This window comes from Corvus moneduloides, chromosome 2 (assembly GCF_009650955.1).
Source record: "Corvus moneduloides isolate bCorMon1 chromosome 2, bCorMon1.pri, whole genome shotgun sequence".
NCBI lineage: Eukaryota > Metazoa > Chordata > Aves > Passeriformes > Corvidae > Corvus > Corvus moneduloides.
This window is the reverse complement of record NC_045477.1, coordinates 41362945-41385663: the sequence shown is the minus strand read 5'-3', so window position 1 is coordinate 41385663 and position 22719 is coordinate 41362945. Positions and strand designations below refer to the sequence as shown.

Sequence of the window (22719 nt, the reverse complement as noted above, 5' to 3'; positions counted from 1 at the left end):
GGTGACCATGATAATAATAAAAATCCTTTGCAGATGAAACAGAGAAATAGCAAATAATTGAAGCTTACATGTTTTCCAAATAAGTTGCAGCTGAATCAAAATGAGTGGAATACACCTTGGGACAGAAGGTGTCAGGGAAATGTGGGATAGAGATGAGTGGAGCAGAAAACTCACATGAAGGTGTAAGTCAAGGGCAGGATATGACTGTGGTTTCTTAATAGTCTTGAAAACAACAAAGTTGTTAACACTAAGCATCAAGAAGCGTCTGAGTTTTTGTCACCATAATCCCTTGGGAGGGTTGGGTTGGCAGTGTTTTGGCTTTTAAACAAATATTACTGTGCCCAAATTCTAGTAACAGATTTCATTTCTGGCCTGGTATACACTGGGTAGAGAGACTATTCAATCCTGTCTAATCTGAAACTTCAGAACATATGAACATGGAAGTGTAGTTTTCATAACTGTGATTCAATTACGATTTGTTTTGTAAATGTGAAAGTGTTGTTCAGTCTTAGATTTTTAATAAGCAGGACAAGGTTTATATGGATTCAGATCATCTTGTGTAGACTTAACCGATTCCCTGGAAGAGAGGTCCAGAAGAAATCCTCTTTCAGGGAACCAAAGAAAAACCCCAAAACAAGACAAGAACAAACAAAACTTTAACTATACTTAAGCATTCCTTCGTAAATTAGGTGTGCATAAAAGCCCTAGAACGCCAAAGAGCTGAGATAATCTTCATGGATTTTAATTAAACTAATGGAGTTTTAAAATTGTTGTCACTTATAAAAAGACTGAATGCTTTTTGTAGCTTATAAAGGCAAAGAAAGATGAGGAAAATCTACAAGTAATCCCAAGGAAGAATTGTTCAAAATAAGTGTTTTGCTTACTGGTCTGCTGCCAATAGCAAGACAGATTTTTATTCATTTGTCTACTTGTGGTAATGTTTCCTGTAAGAGGGAGTCCAGGATTAGAATTAGTGGGAGAAAGTAAATGAGAATTTCTTCTGATTAAAACATTACTAAGGACTTTTTTGTTGCCAGGCAATGTGTGAGGCAACTGGTTTTTTTACCTGTAGTTTTCTAAAAAAAAGAAGAAATCATTATGAAAATGAATTTCAGACAATTTGGTTTCTTTCACTAAAAACAAACAGGTTGTTTTTAATGTTATGGTTAAAAGTAAATTATTTATCTTTTAAAAGCACAGAAACAAATGCATTGTTTCGCATGGTTCAGTGCTAACTCTTTTCTAGGTCTAGAAGTCTGAAAATTTAAAAGGTTTGGTACTGAATTCTGTTATATTTGGAGGTCCATATCCACAATATTCCATTTAATCTTTTGCTTTGCTGAAAGCTAATTTCATTGAAATGATTCCATTTCAATATAGTAATGCCAGGTTCTTTCTAACAAAGTCATTCAGAATTAAACAATAAACTAGGATAACCTAAACCACAGAGTTACAGCCTCCTTCTATTTGTTCTTTTTGGCTCTGTTGGCTGCACCTGGTCTGCTGGTATTTCAGCAGGGTTAGTATAGAGCTGCTTCTCCATCAGAGGTCATTTACTCTGCTTAAGGGACTTTTTTTTTTGCACTGCCCCAACTTCTTCATTCTGTTTTTCTGTCAGAAACTCTACATCAATCCAAGCACAATTTACTTATGTTCTTTGAAAACAGGATCAATAACTTCAAAGAAAAAGAAGTTTTAAAGAAACAAATGGTCTGTCCTCATGCTTGATTTACTTAAGAAATATTGTAAGTACGATAATTTAAGCAGTTCATGCTGCCTGCTAGTTATTTTGGAATTTCATGATGGGGAGTTTCACCCTTAAACAGGCCAAATAAAACATTATATTCAAATAATAACATGATTAGTCAAAAGGTAGAGTAAAATGAAAGAGTTTTCATTTTATGGTTCAAGTACACTTTTTTGAATCTTCAGTTATTTTTGAAACATTTAGACACAGAAATAATTTTGTCATGTTAGAAAATGTAGTATTCATCCTGTTTTTCTCTTGCCTACAGGGCAGCACAACTATTTATGTGCTGGAAGAAATGACTGCATAGTCGATAAAATCCGTAGGAAGAACTGCCCAGCATGTCGCTTGAGGAAGTGCTGTCAAGCTGGTATGGTCCTGGGAGGTGAGCTGTTTTTCAAGTGGATTTGTAAAAGTAGGCAGTCAAGTACACTATCTTCAGTCTGTCGAGGTTAAACAACATTACTTTGATAATGTAAAGGAAAGAACCACATTCAAATGTTATTTTTGGAAGAATTACCTAATGTTTTATAATTTCTTAGAATTTTTCTTTAGTGAGTCTGAAAACCCTGAAACAAAAATACCTTTCTGTAGGAATCTCTGTGTACCCTTACACTCATTTTCTTGAAAGGAAAGGAGTTATGTCTTTGGTGTATATTTATTAATAATTTTGGATCAGATAATTTGATTTAGGTAAAAAATAAAGAAGCAGATTCAAATTGACACTAAAATCAGGAATCAGTACGGTCCCTTTCTCTTTTCTATTATGCTGTCCATCATTGCTTTGAGTACATGTCAAAATTGTATCCTTCTGTTCCACAAGAGAGGGCCAGGCAGTGGTTGCACCAATACTACAGACTTTGCATACCAGATGCTTGGAAATCCCATCTTTGTATTAGTTCTTTCTCTAACAGATTTGGGCTTTTTTTGCATATCATGAAATGAAATTGAGCACTGTGCATTTGAATACCTACAGGGAGAAAATGGTGTATGATCAGGTAGTCACACAGCAAGTTTTGCTGTGCTAACAGGCGGGAATTATGTTTATTTTTCCTGGTATTTTATTCATATTTTGGATCAGCACGAAGCTTGAAAATACATGGCTTACACTATAAAAAATGGCTATATAAAAATGATAGAAAGAATATGTTCCTAAAGGGAGTTTAAAAAAAATTAAAAGGGAAGGACAAAAAGCTGCTTTATTTCCAATATAATCTATTTTAGCACATCAAAGCCCTCTGTCTATCTGTCTGCCTCTCTCCCCCTCTCCCCTGCGTTCCCTCCCCCACATTTAAGTATTGTTTTTTTATCCCTGAAGGAAGAGCTGGCACTATATACTGTACATCATTTCCTTATCTTGCTGATCAGCATTCATTCATAATTTAAAACATATATATAGTTTTCAGACTTATAGTTTGCACAGTTCTGTGTTTCCAGCTGCTGTAAGCTGAATGCAAGCTCCATGGAGCTGGAGTGTTCTGCACACACGGCCATTGTGTCATTCTTACATGGTCAGTCAGTGCCACCTCTCAGTAAAAAAAAAGAAATGGAGCTGACAAGCACGTTGGTGCCACTGGGCTGAGGGGAGAGGGACAAAAGGAGAACATGTCTTTGGATCCTTCTCAGATTGAAGTGGTGTTTTAAAGCTGGAGTAGCAGTGCAGTAGAGAAACAGTACTACTACAAAGGCAGAACCTAAAGCATTGTTTGCCCAGCACTGGAAGAGGAGAAAGCCAAGGAGGCAGAGATCCAGAGTAGGCTGTGGAAAATACAGAGTAAGAATGGAGACTCAGGAAAAGATGTAGTGCCTGCCTTTTAAAATTTGGGAGAACATGCAAGGTTTGATCAATTTGATCTTTAAAATATATAGCTGCCCAAGGCAAGGGGCTTAGACTAGATGATCTTTAGATCCCTTCCAATCCAAACCATTCTATAATTCTAATGGGCATAAATTAATACAGATAAAAATTAATTCCTGGCTGTGAATTTTACACAGCTGAGAGTTTGATGATGATCTGACCTGAATTTTCATTTATGATACCCTGCATAACACCAACAACTAAACCCCATGTGTTTCAACATCACAGGCAGCAGTTTGAACAAGCAGAAGAGTGTGAGATGGCTCACTATCATTGTCTAGTCCTTTTGCTTCAGCATTGTTTCTGCATAGTAATGCTACATAGGAAAAGTCGCCAGCAGGCTTGACTCCATTCTACATTTTGTGTGCATTTATGGATGCTAGTTTTTTAATAGGGTTGTTTAATATATACATTTTTCTCTGGGTGTAGGTACTAGAAACAGGAAAATTTGGACACTTTTAGCAGCCATATTGATGAGATGGTAGGTCCTCATTAGCGTATCCTCTTATCAAGATGTTATGTCCTCCTACAAAACCTGAGGATGAAGGTGCTCTGACTTTTACTTTATTACTATCAGGTATGAATAGAGTAAAATCTTCATCTTTCTCATCACCTTTTTCGATCACCTTTTTTCTCAGCTATTACAAAGCAAGCATAAATATTCTCTTTATATTTAATGCTAGATTGTTTTATCTAGCTAGTTTGTTGTGTTGCTTAGTCTTCTCCTAAGTATACCTAATCAAAGCTCTCTCCCATTATTTGAGAAGTCAGTGCAGTCTAGTTTCTCTAGTTCTTAGAGGGACATGGCATCTCATCAGATCTCTGCACTGATATCCCCACCTACACCATCTTCTGGAAAGAAGTAATCTGTCAGCAAATAGAAAGTAGAAGAGAACAGCTGGGCAATGGAAAAAAGGAAATATTGAGTGGAGCTGTGACTGTGGCATCTCTATTTTTTTTTGTCAGCTGCCTCAGGTTAAGTGTACTATTTCAGGTGCTCTTAGTGATGTCAAGAGTTCTGGGGAGATTAGGAAGCTAATTGTTTTATGCAGGCTGAAATTGAGTGCTTAATACTGAACGAAGAAGAAAAGACAAATGTAGACCAAAAATGAAGAAAACTGGAGTGAAATTATACTATTAGTAAATGAAGATTTAAAATTCAAACTACAAATAAAATCTCAAGGTAGACTGTTAATCATAACAATCTTTCTATGGTTATTGCTACCCTTCTTCCTTTTGCTCATCTGCCATTTCTTATTATTCCTTTGTTGTATCACATGAGCAATGTTTCCTACTCATGACTTGATGTGCTGATCAACTCAGTATGATTCATATATGGAGTCCTGCAGGGCTTGGATAATTTTCCAAAGTGATCAAAGGGCTGTGAAGCCTGTCATATGAGGAAAGGCTAAACATGACCCAGCAGTGTGCCCAGGTGGCCAAGAAGGCCAATGGCATCCTGGTTTATACCAAGAATAGCGTTGCAACCAGGATTAGGGCAGTGATTGTCCTTCTGTACTCGGCACTGGTGAGGCCACATCTCGAGTCCCTCTCGAGTCATCTCTAGTTCTGGGTCCCTCACTTCAAGAAGGACACTGAGGTGCTGGAGCATGTCCAGAGAAGGCCAACGGAGTGGGGGAAGGGTCTTGAACATAAATTCTGTAAGGAGCAGCTGAGGGACCCAGGGTTGTTTAGCCTGGAGAAAAGGAGGTTCAGGAGGGACCTTCTCACTCTCTACAACTCCCTGAAAGGAGACTGTAGCAAGATGGGGGTCGGCATCTTCTCCCAGGGAATGTGCAACAGGATGAGAGGACATGGCCTCAACCTGTGCCACGGGAATTTCAGCTTGGACATCAGGAGGAAATTCTTCACAGATAGGGTTGTTAAACTTTGGAATGGGCTGCCCAGAGAGGTGATAGTCACTATCCCTGGAGGTGTTTAAAGACAGTCTGGATGTGGCACTTGGTGCTCTAGTTGACAAGGTGGTGATGCATCAAAGTTTGGACTCAATGGTCTTGGACGTCTTTTCCAACCTAAATGATTCTGTGGTTCTCTGATTCTTTAACTGGGTTTGTCCAGCCTTAAGAAAAGAAGGCCTAGGGGACACCTTATCACTGTGTTCCACTATTTAGAGGATGACTGCAAAGAAGATGGAAACTCCCTTTTTACAAGCAGTCACATGGAAAAGGCAAGGGATAAGTTACTCCTGGGGAGATTCTAATTGGACTCAAGAGGAAAATATTTCACAATGAGAAAAATTACCCATTGGCATTATCTATCAAGAGAAGTGGGGGACTCCCCACTGTTGAACGCTTTTAAGATTCGGCTGGACAAGGTGCTGGGTCATCTTGTCTAGACTGTGCTTTTGCCAAGGAAGGTTGGACTGGATAGTCCTTGAGGTCCTTCCCGTCCTGGAATTCTGTGATTCTGTGAGAAATGTCCATACACAAATTTCCAATTCTTGGAACAAATTGAATACTTAGAGACATCCTCGAGCAGTTTAAATGAATCGGAATCGACAGTACTTTAAATCTCTTCTTGTGTTTATGGCCTGTATAGGTCAAGACTTTTTGTGCATTTTGTGATTTCTGCCATTTAAAACTTAAGATGGATATATTTTTGTTCTTTTACCTCTGATACTTAGTTTCTTAATGCTGGCCTTGAGTTAAATGCGGAGCTGCTATTTTGCTTAATTAACATGAGAAATACTATGATTTTACAGGATATTAATGATAAGGTTCCAAAAATTACTATATTAATTAAATTAAACTTACTTCTTAGAGAATACACATTGAATGTCACTGAGTGGCAACCATATAGGTAAGAGTGTAATATTTTATTACACAGACTACGGTTCCATTTCTCAACCCTAAATTCAAAACAATTTCAAACTCCTGAAATGTTTTAAAAGAAATTGTAAGTCTGTTGTAAGTAAATTATAGACTAGCAACAAATAGCTTCAGAAATTTATTTCCCTATGTGGGCTATTTCCTCTTTCTTAATCTTTAGAAGGAAAGTATCAATAAAAACATGCTTTTCATAGTACCATATTTGTCATTCTCTGTGAAAGTGTTAATTGTCTTTGAGTATTATAACCTCATAACTTGAGACATTAATCTATCCCCTTTCTAATCTTAAACCTAATAGGATAGCAGGTAGCTGGATCAGGTCCTGGAATAAACAAGTACTCAACTCTTTTATTTATTATGAGTGAATTTGTAATTTTCCCAGGCTGATTATCACAGATTCCTTGTTCAGCTGTATTGATAAATTATTGCCGTCTTCATTGTTTCAGTCAGCTTTCAGTCTGCAGGGCAGTGATTACATGCAGAAAAGGGTGAATTTATTTTCCAGGTAATATTTTCTGAGGTAGGATCAAAGAGTTTATTAAAACCGAGAGGTGTTACTTCTGCTTTGCTGCTTTGTTTCTTTATGTTGTATACACCCCCCTTAAGGTGTGCATTGCTTGTTTTTCTACACAAAACCTGAGAGCATAGTGACCTTAAAGTAAGGGTCATAGTGTTCTGTCAAGAATAATGCATCATCGATGCTTTTCACCTCATTACAGGGTAAGGGGAAGGGTAGTGAGATGTTAGACTTCTACTGGAAACCCAGTCCTTTTAATATAAAATGTCTACCATCAGTAATGTCTGATTGTCAGCATGATTCTGCATACCTAGTTGCAAAAATATTAAATTACAGAATTAGGTAGTAAGGAGAAAATCATAATATACTTGATAGTGAGATTAAATAGATTTTATTTTTTTTATTTTTAGAACACAAACACTGTAAACATAGTGTTCATATTACATTCAGAGTAATCAAGGGTAGGGGAACAGTGAGTACTAAAAAACTGCTTGAGTGGTTGGCTATCTTGAAATGAAGTAATGAAAATGTTACAAAAAAAGTGTGTGCTGTTTAAATATGCACAGACAGGTTTTAGTATTAAGAAAAGTAGTTATCAGAGTGGATTCGTATTATTTACCCATTACAGAACTAAGTGGAGACATTTATTTATCTTACAGCACAAACTTACCTGGGTATTTTGTAAAGAGCAAATGAAAAACTAAGCTATTGTGAAATCTCTCATTTTCCTTATGTCCTTAAGAGTTTTTATTAATTTGACATGATCTCCTTATTGTAGATGGGAAAGTTTGCTGTGAGTTATTAATAGTCAACTCTCCAGTAGATAGGTAACAAGTGGACTTGTTCTGCTGGTGGCTGTTAAGCAACATAATTAGCAATAAACACATAAGCAATTCTGCAAACCAGTGTGACATTAATTCTGATACATTTAGTCACTTGGAAACATGGGTACTTATTAACTACTAACATTTCCATGTGATAAGCATTCTGTTTGGTTTCTTTCTTTACTTGTTCTCTGAACTGTAAAAGTATCTGAAGCCATTATTTCTGAAAATACCTGAAATCATTATTTATGAACTATCAAATGCATTGTTCCTTCTCTTTTCCTTCATGCCTACACAATACTTAGTGGGAAATTCCCAGCATGTCTACAACTATGTATAGTTTTGTTATGACAGAAATTGGCTCCGGGTCTTTTGGCATAATAAATTGTCTATTCTTTTGTGGTTTTTTGTTTTGCTTTTTTTTTTCTTGGTTCAGCTGTAACATAAGATGTAACTTTGTGTTTGGTTCTTTAGTAAGAAATCTCTAATCAGAAATATTTTTGTTCTTACCACAAATGATAAAATGAGCATATGATTGTTAGGGCACTTGACACTAAACTAATTAAACCCACGGTTAAGTTATGGGAACATGACCCCTGATCTCACTGCATGATGAGTGTTACTGTTTTTGCCACCACCCCCATGTCTCTTTCTGTCCCACTGTCCTGTAAATCAGACCCTAAATGTCAGTATCTTTATTGCATTTTTTGGCCCTTTTTTCCCTAAGCCAAACTTGTATGGCAGAACTAATGATCTAGAAGGGTTTTCATCACCTTTGAGGATCTATTTAAAACAAATGTATTCCATGTAGTCACTTCTGCACGGATATGCCTTTTTGTTGAAACTTGTAATATGTCACTGAGGGTCATTGTCTTTGAGCCTCTGAAGGTTTGGTTTTCTATGTCTATAGGGTGCACTGCCAGAGTGTTTCCATGAAAGAAATTTGAAGAGTTGCTACCTAGAGCTGTATATATTTCCGTAGCCATACCACAAGTATCTGTGCTTATTTTGGGAAAGCAGTTCAGCTATTAATTTGTTTTAGTCAGTGTTTTTCATACTACTGCAGTATGGAAATAACAATTGCAAATTCTGAGAAAGGGAAATTATGCTTTAGAAAGTGAAGTGTTTTCTAAGTGTTGACATCTGGTTTTACAGTATTTGTGGGTCTTTCACTCATCCCCTGGCCATCAAAACAGGGTTCAGACATGAGATGAAATGCTTTTAGGGAACTGGAGGAAAGGAGTTTCTGCGTGTAGTAATTAGTTGTGTAGTAATTAATTACTAAAATTTTTGGTTTGGGGTATTAGAGAGTAAAAGAAGCAGCATACTTAATTGACATTAAATAGAAACTGAATTGTAGAGCCAGCTGGCTCAGCTGTTGGTGTATGACAGAACAGTGGGAATTGAACCAGAAAACACTTTATGAGGTTACTGTAACCTAGAATTCATGACAGTAATTTTAATGGGTGGGTGCTGTTCATTCCTTAGTGAAGGGAGTATGATACAGAGGGAGAAGCTCTTAGGAATTTTCCATGATTATTTCTCAATTACATAAATAGTCAAAAAATAGAAAACTTATTTTGAAGACAGTTCTAGTTTCCTTGTATAGATTAAGAGTGTAATCCAACACTAGTGGGAAATATTAGTGTTACTGGTTAATTCTTTTTAACAGATCAACAATTTCCTTTTTCAGGTCGAAAATTGAAAAAGTTTAACAAAATTAAGGTTGTGAGAACGTTAGATGTTGCACTCCAGCAGCCAGCAACTCTTCAAGATGAGAGCCAGTCTCTAACCCAGAGGCTGTCCTTTTCTCCAAATCAAGAAATACAGTTTCTTCCTCCAATGATAAGTGTTTTACGAGGCATTGAGCCAGAAGTTGTCTATGCTGGTTATGACAATACAAAACCTGAAACACCAAGTTCCTTGCTGACCAGTCTGAATCATCTTTGTGAGAGGCAACTTCTTTGTGTAGTCAAGTGGTCTAAATTGCTACCAGGTAATACCATTTCTTATAAGTAGTGAATTGTAGTTAAACAAATATTTCATTGGAGAAGCAGTCTAAAGAGAATATTATTGACTGCCTGTTAATTAATTCTTTACAAATTCCAAAATTATTAAGCTTCCACTTATCAGATAATGTAACTAATCAAATACATTTTAATAGGGAGGCACATTTGAAGGAATCCATTCAAATATTTAGATTTACTCCAGGAAACCACAGGAGCTCAGAGAGTTCCTATATGTGATTGTTATAGAAGCCTTTCTACCCCAACCCCTCTTACTCTATTATTTATTCATTTATTAATGTGGCAGTGAGATGCTGGTTCTCTCAGATATAAAAAAGGTTGTATTTCTGCTTCTGATTTATTCTTATTATTACTAGAATGACGTCTTGAAAGTAACAAAGAAAAATTTTAACAAATAGTAGCAATTAGAACTAAGCAGCTCACAAACACTGCTAATGAGAAGTAACTAAATTTATGAAGATCCATGACTGGATTAAAAAAGAAATCCATGTGATGTAAGTATGGGTGCTGTATGGTGATAGAGATCAACCTGGTCACCCTGGGATATATAGAAATCAATATACTGAGCAGAAAGCCTGGAAAATACAGTTTAATGTGAGCTCAGTGTGACACTTCACTGCTGCAGGAAGCAATAGTCTCTATCACTGTTCTTCCCATTGCAGTTGGCACTTACTAGACCTCTTGGGTGAATTGATTCATCTCACTAAATGAGAAGAAACCTTTTTTTTTAACCCTCTGTAGTTTTCTGATGTCTTCATGAACTGAACCAGTTCACTGAAGAGTAGCATGAGTGCCAAAGTTTGCTTGAAGGAGGTAACAGGACCTCGTGATGTAGAACAGGAGCACTGCTTTCAGTGGCAGAAAGCTGTTAGTTTGACTCAGATAATTTGTGGCAATCTTTAAATTTATCAAACAGCGAAAGTTATCAAACACAAGCACACAACTGAATATGATTCTCTTTAGCTGAATGCAAGAAAGGTATTTATATAAGGATGTTTTTGTATGACAGCTGCATCTCGTGTTAAGAAGAGTGATGTTCAAGCTATCGATATTAAATGAGAGTTGATTACAGTGATCATGTTACAAACTGTCATATTTTTACCAAAGGAAAATGAGATGCATCCCTATTCTTTGAAACAGTCATTTTTGCAAAAATAAATTTTGGTTTTAACATTTCAAAATACTGGATGAGAACAAAAAGACAAGAGGTTAACTATCAAAGTGAGACAGGCAGTTATTACCTAAATATCTGAGAGCTACATCCCCAAAACCTCTTGTTTTTCTAGGTTCTCAGTTTGGTAGCTCAGATTTGTGATCTCAAAATACCTACTTAGCTGCTGTCTAAATGAGAATGATGAAATATTGTATCTTTAATTTCATTTCCAGGTTTTCGGAATTTGCACATCGATGATCAGATAACCCTTATCCAGTATTCCTGGATGAGTCTAATGGTTTTTGCAATGGGGTGGAGATCATACAAACATGTCAGTGGTCAGATGTTGTATTTTGCACCAGATCTAATCCTAAATGAGTAAGTAGAATGCTCTTGTATTATATGAATAACGTTTTGAACTTTTATGTGCCAATGGTAATGTGACTCCACTGAGGTCAAGATTTCATTCACTACTTGTTCTGTTTCAAAATTAACAGCAAAATCCTCTGACCATATCAAAGTTCAGTAACTTTGGGAAGGGTTTTGTGGGAACCCCAACTATTCTGTGTACACTCTAGCAAAAGCCGTTCAAATAGTATTTTAATTATCTAAGTGAAAAATCATAATAGTAAATAAAATAATAATGATGTCAGAAGATTTACTTCATCTGAACTGGACTCAAATTAATGTTTACTAAATGGAACTGTGATTTTTTGGTTTTGGTTTTTTTTTTTTTTTGGGCGGTTTTCACAAATAGTTTGCATATAACCTACGTTCTCATTTGTGACACTTTTTGATAAAAATGATTATCTAAAGTGCATTTCTTGTTAGAAAAGTGCATTTGTTGTTAGAAAATGGTAAAAAAAATTTCACCAAGAAGGAATTTCAATATCAAGGAAAAATTACATGAGACTGCGCTTTTCTGCTGGGGAGGGGAAGGGGCTTTTTGGCTTGGATTTTCCTTCACTATGCTGTTTAATTTAGATAACCATCATTTCAGTCTTTGTCAGTTTTCCAGATCTGCAAATTAATATTCTCAGACTTGGAATTTTATATTCTTTGGTTATAGGGAGATTGCCAGTAACAGTAAAATGTAGTTTAATCCCTATATTTATCTTTCCTTAATACATTTTTCTTAGTTATTTTTTTTCTTAAAATACTAAAAGAACTGCTATGATGCAAGTTGAAAGTAAAACAGGTGTTTTTTAAGACATACTGTTTAAGGATTGAGAGGTGGATTTGCAGAAGATTTAGACACCTGATTTTAAAATATATAGACATGCAAGATCTTCCCAGTGAAATTCTTATAGAAGATATTCAGTAGAGCTGGCCCTATTGCTCCTGACCTTTTCCAGATGATTGTAAATCACTGTGAGGTTGTTGAGTAATGAATTCTCTCTTCTCCCATTTGTCTTAGTTGTGCTGTACAAATTGAAATACTTAGAAGTGATGAGATTGAAAGAACTTCTGACTGTCTTGTTGTCCCAGCATAGTCTGATACATTTTATGGTTACATTCAGAAGAAACATAGATTGAGATGGGTTTATGCAGTAATGTCATGTCTTAGAGTATCACGCCACTTGTGGACCACTCCTGGCACCTTGTGAAGAGGACCTTAAGTACTTTGCTTTAGAATAGGGTTGCGATTTATGAACCCAGATTATAATCCACCAGAAACAGCTTCTTATTGTCAGCTCAAGAACATCTACACTGGTTGCTGACAACATATTCCTCTCTTGGTTATAGAACATGTCCTCAGAATCATACTAGAGATGTTATAAACAAAGAGATATAAAAGGTGACTGATGCACTGAATTGTAGCTGCAACAATTTATTGGGAAATAAGTTAGCTTTTAGATCAGTAAAATGTAAACAACTTTGTTGTCTACAATGATATGTAAGCTTGTACTTTCATGTTTGCTTTAAGCAAAGGTAACTGCTGAACACTGCCAAAAAAGTTAACTGTCCTGGTCATGCATCCCCATGACTTTAGCTAAGCTGGACCAAACACTCTCTGGCTGCACTGTCTAACAGATAAGGACTTTATATGCCTGAGAATTACCCCAGAAAAAGCCATTCATTAGCAGGTGGTGGTGATCCCTGACATGACTCACCACATAGGAGTTCAGGCACTAATGCCAGAATCACAGGAGTGTGTGCCTAGAGGTAGAAAGAGATAATGGAAATTCCTTCTGCAGGGTCATCACACACCATAGTTGTTTCATAATTACCATGGAACCGCAATCCAAAGCTTGTGTCACAGCCAAGCTGTCATATAGTGAACGGAGTTGTTATTCTTCTCAAGAAGGACGTGTTTCGTAGCATCAATTTCAGACCAAGAAAGCCGGGAGTGTTAGTTTGACAAAGATTTCATAGTGTTAACACCCTACAAAGACTTCCTGTTGCTTGCATTTTGCAGTGTCTAAAAACGTGGGTAAGAACAGCATTTAAGCTGCTCACCCTGAAAACTGCTATTGCTCTTCATACATAATAATTAGGAAAAGATGCTACCAGAAACTATTAGAAAGGAAGGTTTAAAGTAGATGTAGAAACAAGCCCATTCAGGTCTAATACATTAAATTTCTATGTTTATGTCATTTAAAAGCTGGTACAAGATATCAGATATTGAACAACAGTGAAATAATTTTCATTCAAGATAACGGTAGTGCTTTAAACAACAACAACAACAACAAAATTAATGCATTGAAAAAAGTCTCTTTTTAATGGAAAATATCTTCTGTTTTGATTGCTGAGGTTACTATCTGCAGTCAGGTTATAAGGCTGATCTGAACCCCATAGCAGGTGGGGGAGGAAAACTTAATCTTCCCGTTGTTGTTGTACCTAATTCATCAGGATTGGGATGCAACCTTTTAAAATTAGTCCAAGTTACTGGATCATCAGGTTAATGTGGAGTGACTTCAGTCTAGATTAGAAACTTTGTAATGCTATTGTTGCAGTCATTTCAGTTGAAAATACTCTCCTAATAAATATATGCAATAATATATACTCAGTATACCAATATCACAAAGAGAAAAGCAGTATTGAAGTGCTGCAAAAAACCCTGCAGTTTTATGTATTTCCTGTGTGATTTGTTCTGTTACTTCTGTGGGAGTTTAGGAGAGGTTGTATTAATGTCTCTGTTTACTTGGCATGTAACATTTTTAACTGTTTCTTTAGTGTCATGGCATGCTACAAAATAATATCATTGCTACTAGAAGTACCAGGCTAGGGTTGCTACAAAGTATTTTGTTGAAGAGGTTTTTGCCGAAGCTGAGAGCAAGTTTTCCATAGACTTTCAGGTTTGTCTTCAGTTCTACGCTTTGAAATCTTTACAGAGATGCAAGAATCTATCAACATCTAAAATAAAATAGTATTTTTTTGTATTTTTATGATTTGGGTATTTTTATCATTTGCGTATTTTTATCATTTGGGTATTTTTAATTAATCAACTCCCAGCACTTTTGGTGATTAGCATTAAGTTTTGATATTCTCCAAGTTTTGTTTTTTTTTCTGGGCACCAGTAACAGATTAAACATTCAAAATAATAGCACATTCATTACAATTAAAAAAACTAGCATTGAAATAAAAAATTCAGAAAATTGTATATGTGTATAGTCTCATCTTTAATTTTTGTAATGTGATAATTAAACTGCTAACAAGACCTTTCTTTCAAGCAGTTAGGACTGGAGTCATTCTCTGTCTCTGTTTTCATGTTTTTTAATTTATTTTTTTCACCTTTTCTGGGTGTAAGACAGAGGATGAAAGAATCATCATTCTATTCCCTGTGTCTATCCATGTGGCAACTCCCACAGGAATTTGTCAGACTTCAAGTTAGTCAAGAAGAGTTCCTATGTATGAAAGCGCTGTTACTTCTCAACACAAGTAGGTTCTTTTATTTCTTTGTAACACATCACTACTAAAAGAGTTTTAAGCCGTGCTGTTTAACTTGACAATCACTAAGCTTTCTGGCTTAACAAATGGAAGTGTCCTAGGATGAATGTTAATATTCCAAGTCTTAAAAATATTTTTTTCAAATGTTTATAAAGAACAAAGAATTTGTGATTCATTGTTGGTTTTATTGTATATAAAGACATGAGGGCAATGTTGGATCCCTTTTGACATATGGCTATTTCAAAACAACTGTGCAGTATTTCTGCCTGGAAACATCAGTTCAAGTGACTCTACACAGATTTAAAAATCCCCAACTGAACCAAAACAACCTAAAAAGTATTAGAATGTATTTAAAAATATTTAATAAATTATCAGGACTGAGGGCTTTATCTTGACCAAGATCTTAAAGCACGTTTGCTCAAAAGAATTAGGGAAGTGGGCATGACAAACAATACTAGCATTTATTCAACTTTTTATAGTTATAAATAGGTGAAGTTTAGCACAGATATAAACAAATGGAAATGTTTTTCTTTGGTTTGTTTCTCTGGAAACAAAATCCGTGGTCACTTTTAATCACACGCATCTTTTAAAGAATGCAGCATGCAGCTGCGTTCCACTTTACATAGGAAATGTGGTAGCTGATGAACTTATCTTCCAAAACCTTCTTTGAAATACCAAAATTTACATCTTCTGAGGCCATAATTTTTAGTTATGAATCCCCAAATAAAAAGTTTTAAAATTATACAGATGCTGTTAGAAATGAGAATTAGCACTTCTGAAATATATAGTTGAAAGTATGTAAAAGTTTGGTTCTCAGCACACGACGGAGTCAGAGGAGAGATGTGCAAATTCTGCATAACCTGCTTCTTGGTTTTACAAAGTTTAAGTAATTGATAAGGAATTAAATTTAGCCCCTCTCAATCTGTACTTGGCTGGTATTTGCATAAACCCATTCTTTAAAAAGAAACTGGTCTCAGCAGAGAATAAGTTTAAAAATATTAAATTTAGCTCATATGAACATAGAAATTACTAAAAGAATAGCAAAATACCATACACTCTGCTAAAGCAGTAATGTAGATAAAAATTCCTCTCTGATTTAACTCCAGTTTCTTTGTTAGAATGTGTATGTATTCCTATTTTAAATGTTTTCCATCTTGTTTTCATCATAAATAAACTCTCTTGTCTATCATCTGGAATTTCAGTTAAATTTAGATAAATTTGTGGTATTTCAGCTATCTCTGTCCCAGAAAGTTCATATCAAATTCAGAAAAGTATTACAATTGTTGGTCCAATCCTTCTCGTTTCTGAGTGCATCAATTTAACAGAATTCATCAAGTTGCTGTTCATCAACTGCGCTGCACTCAGAAACTATTTTTTTAAGATAACGTGTTTATGCATATGCAAGAAATTACTTTAAAAAAAAAGAAAGTATTTCTACCTGTTCTGATAAATTTTGCTTTTTGTTTTCTCCTGCATTTATTGTCTTATAGGAAAAAACAATTTGTCAGATCTTTGGGAAAAGGAACACACCTAACAGTTGTTGCTGAGACATTTAGTAAACATTTGGTACTGTATAAATATAATTCCATGAAAGTATTTTCAAAAAGCCATATAACTTCATTGTTGTTCTAAAGTGGTTTTTTTTAAGATTAATTTTATTTTAGTCATGATATTCATCTTAATCCTCTTCAAATGTGAAAGTACAGCCATTTCAGGCTTTTGTATACTAACAGTAAATCAAGTCTAATCCTTTAGTTTCTCACTGTGTCTTCCGTTCATTTTATTATTTAGATGAACTGGTTTTGACTTTTTTAGGTAATTGCAAAGAAACAGTAATTTGTATTAAACTGTCAGTCTCAACACATTTCTAATTCTGAATGCACCCCCAGCCTAAGTTGTAACATTATATTTGATTTTACAGTTTTTTCTTTGAGTTGGCTGAGGCTTAAATGTAATGCTTTCCAGACTTCTGATTTAAAGGAATTTCTAAATCTTGTTGCATAAGATTTCTGCTCAGTTCGTGCCACTGAATAAAAGCATCCTCATTCTTTACATATGATCAGGGGAAGGGAACAGCTGTTTAAATTGTATTTGTCCATGTAAGTTTTCGCTCAAATGGATAGCTTAGAGGAACTTTTTGTTTTTAGGCAGGAATGTGACTGTCTTTTTGCAGAATTTTGCAGAGGAAACAGGCCATTCATTGATGGAAAATACCTTTTAAATTAATTTGCAGGGGAAGTATAAAGACTTAATTGCTGGTTTAGAGATGTAAGTCATCTAACCCTAAACTCCATGAGAGTCACTTTATATGAAAACATTCTTTAGTTCTCTATAAAGCTGCTGTTAAGAAATGTCCAAAACCATACAGGCTTTGAAAATTAAGGTATTCTTTTCCCATGACACTATCTTATCATTAGCAGCCACTTACAGGTTCATTTCTTGATGTTCTCTCCATGTCCTCATTTTGATCCTCACACCTGACCTTTTAGAGAAGAGGGAGTTCAATTTCTCCTCCTTGCTAATTTTTCTAAAAAGCTGTTCACCTTTAAGACTCTGATCTGTTCTGCTAAGAGAAGGAGGTTCAAACAGGAGGCCTGAGCCCTGGCAGCTTTACTGTCTGCACTACTTTAGAGTTGTTAGTTCATTCTTTGACTCCATTGTGAAGCACTCCAGCTAGATCTCTCTACCATAAATTTGCTGTGAAGAAGGCAGACCCTCAGCAGTGTGCACATAAGTCAGTCCATAACGTATTTCCTCAAAGGCAGGAGTGGTTCTTTTAGGCATAATTTTTTTTCCCAGCAAACACCTATAACTGAAGCTTAGGGATATTTCTAGACATAGGCAATTAGCAAAATGAGCTGATTGTTCCTGGTATATCCTTTTAACTAATTGTATCACTCTTTCTGGAGTAACTCTTGAATGGGAAGAAGTACCTGGCACATAATAATGCATTGCACTGTACAGCATGAAATACTTTAAATTTTTCCTTTACTTTAAATTTTTTTCATTGCCTTCAGAGTAAATTGTAGCCCAACTGTTATTTGTTTTTAGTTCCTTTGGAAGGTCTAAGAAGTCAAAGCCAATTTGATGAGATGAGAACCAGTTACATCAGAGAACTGGTGAAGGCAATTGGTTTGCGCCAGAAAGGCGTTGTGGCCAACTCACAGCGTTTCTATCAACTTACAAAACTGATGGATTCCATGCATGATGTAAGTTTGTATGTTAGTGTGTTTTGCTTTTTATGTAAGAAGGAACTGGTATTTCTTAAAATTAATTTTATGGAAGGGAGTAGTCAGCGTTGCTAAACAGCAGAAGAAAACAACAACATATTTTTCCTTTATTGTAGATATTTGTGTGAATATATGGCTATATATTCAGCATCTGTGTATGTATTGTGCACATATTTTATGGCATACAATATGGAAGTATTTGTGAAACATGCATTAGAGTGCTACCATTTTGTTTCATTTTTGTGTAACATAACCAGTATAGTTGTGGGCTTTGGTAGGGGTGGTGTGTAGGTGTGTGTGAGCACGTGTGTATTTGTTCAGGAAAATAATGTGAGGAATAGGCAATTCAAGTTGCAAAGTCAGATTACTTAGCTAAGAATTACTGAAAGGCAACCAAGATTGGCTTTGCAACCTTAGTTCAACTGGTTTTATGTGTATATTCTCTACCACTTTTTCAGTATCTGTCTATGTTTGGGAATTGAGTAATCTTTTAGAATTCTAGATACCAAGCACTTTTGAGCTTGATGTTGGTTGTGAGGAGCTTGCAGGGAGTTCAAGGTGGACAGGATCTTTGCATCTTTATATTCTTCAGAACTCAGCAAATCTGCATTTTATTTTAAATCAATCTCTTCATTTCAAATGCATACAGTAAAATAATCTGTGAGGGAGAGAAAGAGGGAGAGGCTTGCTGCAAAATAGCAAAGTGATATTTGGTCCATAGAGTATCTTCGTTCAAGTCCTGTTTCAGGTCAGGCTGGTAAAGTGATGGGAGATACAAGGAAAAGAAAAATCATCAGACTGGAGAGATTCTGTGATGTTAAAGCCTAGGGTAGCAGAAAGAGTACAATATTTGACAACATAATGGTCACTGGTCTGAAATAAAAATTGGAACATCTCAGAGGGGCTAGAAGAGATGTAAAAGTCACATGTTGAGCAGTTGCTTTCAAGGAATGAGAGTCTGTGGAGTTCAATGTTTGCAGCATACAGGGATATGATCATAATGAAAACCATGTCCAAGCTCACAGGTAAGCAGTAAATGCTGTCCCTCAGAGCACTGTTTAAATAACATGTAGTGGCCAAAGCACTGACTCTTGCCTTGAGTGTGAGAATAAGATGAAATGTTGAATGCTTGCGAAGCAGTTGCCATTGTTCATCGCATATGTCATGAGTGAGGGTGATACTGCTTGGTAATATTAGTGAAGCAGTGGTTTTATATAACATGCCATAGCTATGTGTATGATTTTTGTCATTAATAGGGAATGACAAGTACCCTCATTATTGATTCAAGAAATGACAGGTATAGAATGATGTCAGCTGATGAATGTATGAGATAAATGATTGACAGCATGTTTCTGTGGCTGCATTACTGTTAGCCTGATTGATCATGTTTGTATTTTATTAAATCCAGCTGGTGAAACAGCTCCATCTCTTCTGTCTGAACACATTTCTCCAGTCCCGTGCACTGAGCGTTGAATTTCCTGAGATGATGTCAGAGGTGATTGCTGCCCAGCTACCGAAGATTCTAGCAGGGATGGTGAAACCTCTTCTCTTTCACAAGAAGTGAAATGTCTTTTCTCTTATCATAGAGATGATATCTGCGTCATTTTTTGTTTGTTTATTTTGGTCAAGATTTTGCAATGTCAGGACTTCAGCATATTTGACATACCCTGCCGACTGCTTTATACCTGTGACATACAAAAGCCATTCAAGCTTGATGTACATATTGTGAGCTCCTGATTCCTTAATTGCAAAAATCACAACAGTCATAAGAAATGTTTTGTAAACTTGTCTAAGCTGCTTTTTAGATATACATATGAATGACAATGAATAGACTTTCCAGATTTCTAACAACAGTTATACATTTTTCTTACACATTGCATGCTCTTGAATTTCTGGTATGACATGGTGCAAAATTTTTACTTTAGTATATTGTGTGCGTGGGTACATGTGGGCATGTGCATAATATAAGATTTTGGAGGAATTAAAATAAATATTGCCCACATTTTCTTACAGATATTTCACTTTTTATTACTTTTTATTACTTTTTATTACTGCAATGCCATAATGAGTAACTATAAGGCATAGAGAATACATTCATAATCTCATCTGTGTCATGTTGCATTGAAACTCTAAGTCCAGCATACTGTTTTCTGCAGCATTTGGTGGAGCTCTTCTTCAAAAATCAGAAAGTCTAGGAAAATTACAGTGTGTATTATACCAGAAGTAATGTGTATGCAAATCCACTAAGCTTTGGTTTGTGTTATTTTTCCTTAAAAGTTCAGCACTTACTAAAGCTAAATCACTTAGCTGTAATCTTAAATTCATCAACTCTTACATTCTGTATTTCAGAAGCTTTAAATAGAGATGTTTTCACTGACTGCAACTCTTAATAATCTTAATGTTTTGAATTCCAATGCTGAACACAAAATCAGCCATTAGCATCAAATTATAGTGACGTTAGATGCAAAAAGAAGTGGAAAATATGACTGCAAACATTTTGATACACATCAGACTCATTTCAGTATAATTTAGTGGAGCTACATATTTTGTATTTTAAAAGAATACCATTATAATTGAGGTAACTGCAAAAAGGAATTGGACTAAATTAGCTTTATACCTTCAGGAAGAATGATATGTTTTACCATAGAAATGAATATTCAACTGAAAAATTATAATGTAGTGTTGTTTGTTCCTATGATATGGTTATGAAGGAATTCATGCATATAAGGCAGCAAATTGTAGATATATTCAAACAACAGACGAACAGATGATTTAATTCTTCTTAAGAAGAATTTATGAGTCCATTAAAATACGCTAAATTTTGCCAGTTGCTAGAAATGATACGTAAATGTAGGAAATGGTGAGTCTTGTTTGGGTACTTCTGGCCCTACGCTTTTGCTTTTGCCCATGACTTGTTAGATGCCCCCACTGTGTGCCTGCGTCCTGCTGGTGGTGTGTAGCTTGGTCTGTACAGACATATCCTTGTCACATGAAACAAGGCCCCTGGGATGTAAGTTCAGTATCCCCAGCTAAATCAGGGTGTCCCTCACTAAAAGGGTAAGTGATGTTGCTAATTGGTAAAAATTACGTCTTGGTTCTTGAAAAATTTGTGGACAACTGACAAGTACAGGTATGTCTAAGGGTGTTCTTATAGGTCAAAATTTCCTAAAGCCAACCAAGAAGAAGCTACCTTACAGCTGGGAATAAAAATATTTTTTGTATTCCCCACATAGTAGTACAAAACCCACTAGAGCTGGTGCAAATATGTGACCCTAGAAAAGTGGTATAGACAAACTTTTATGCTAGTTGACTAGGTTTGTCATCTCTAACTGCTCAGGCAAGCAATGTCTTTCATATTCAATACAGTCTGACTTTTAACTGTGATCCTTAAAGCAATTATGTTTTAATAAATAGCACAAAATTCTTTATTTCTACATCCTGAAGTTTTATTTTCTTTATTTTGTGTTTGCATTTAGTAAATGTGATGCTCAGTAAAGAAGTCCATTTCATCCATTCCACTTTCATGTAACAACAGTACTTCCATGCATTCTTTTGGAATTTAAGTATTGCCACATGATTTACCGCTGAGAAAGCAGACCATCTACTGGTTACTGTTTAGATTAAACTGATAACAGAAACTTCCCACACTAAAAATTACTCCTCACGACCCTAATTCTGAAATTAGAGGACAGAGCAGGCAGTATGTTTGCCTTAGGAATGCATGGATCTGCCTACATCTGCCTTTTACTCAATCCTTAAGTGGCTGACAGGTCACCATGTCCCATAAACATGGCAGATTAGTCTGAAATGCATTATATTTGTCTCAAAGGCATAATCAAAAAGGAAGAAAAGATACCTTTTGGGAATAGATAACAAAGGTTAAAAACATTTTCAAATTGTGTTTCTTAAAGTTCTCTAGCTCAGAGAAAAAATTCCCAGAACTTCCTAGCCATGATAAATGGACTACACAACAGAGAATGATTGGCTGATTGTGTCTGCAATAAGAGTCTGAAAGTCCTGTGATCATTATATGATTGTCTGAAGTTCAAAAAAAGTGAGAACTTCCGGCTATAAGCCCAGTTCATAAAATGGCATTTAGTGTCCATTTTGATACTGTCATTTGCTCTGGGTTACACAGACACCACGAACAGTGGAAAAGGACCCGGGGGTGCTGGTTGACAGCAGCTGAACATGATCCAGCTGTGCCCAGGTGGCCAAGAAGGCCAATGGCACCTGGCCTGGATCAGCAGTGGTGTGGCCAGCAGGACCAGGGCAGTGACCGTCCCCCTGTACTCGGCACTGCTGAGGCCACACCTCCAATCCTGTGTTCAGTTCTGGGCCCCTCACTGCCAGAAAGACATTGAGGGGCTGGAGCGTGTCCAGAGAAGGGCGACGGAGCTGGGGAAGGGGCTGGAGCACAAGTCCTGTGAGGAGCAGCTGAGGGAGCTGGGGGTGTTCAGCCTGGAGAAAAGGAGGCTCAGGGGGAACCTCCTCTCTCTGTAACTGCCCGAAAGGAAGGTGTAGCCAGGTGGGGGTCGGCCTCTTCTCTTAGTTAATAAGTGACAGGAGGAGAGAACTTGGCCTCAAGCTCTTCCAGAGGAAATTCGGGTTGGACATCAGGAG

The 22719-nt window shown here is 36.2% G+C and overlaps 1 protein-coding gene across 1 annotated transcript in view; it reads left to right on the top strand.

Moving 5' to 3' along the window:
• Positions 1 to 21532, top strand: part of PGR (progesterone receptor) — a 33840-nt gene extending 12308 nt beyond the window's left edge. Inside the window, exons 3-8 of the mRNA XM_032099232.1 lie at positions 2016 to 2132; positions 9489 to 9791; positions 11209 to 11353; positions 14727 to 14857; positions 17918 to 18075; positions 19505 to 21532. Coding sequence (XP_031955123.1) covers positions 2016 to 2132; positions 9489 to 9791; positions 11209 to 11353; positions 14727 to 14857; positions 17918 to 18075; positions 19505 to 19660 — 1010 coding nt within the window. The 3' untranslated portion in view covers positions 19661 to 21532. The remainder of the gene's footprint in view (positions 1 to 2015; positions 2133 to 9488; positions 9792 to 11208; positions 11354 to 14726; positions 14858 to 17917; positions 18076 to 19504) is intronic.
• The last annotated feature ends 1187 nt before the right edge of the window (positions 21533 to 22719 follow it).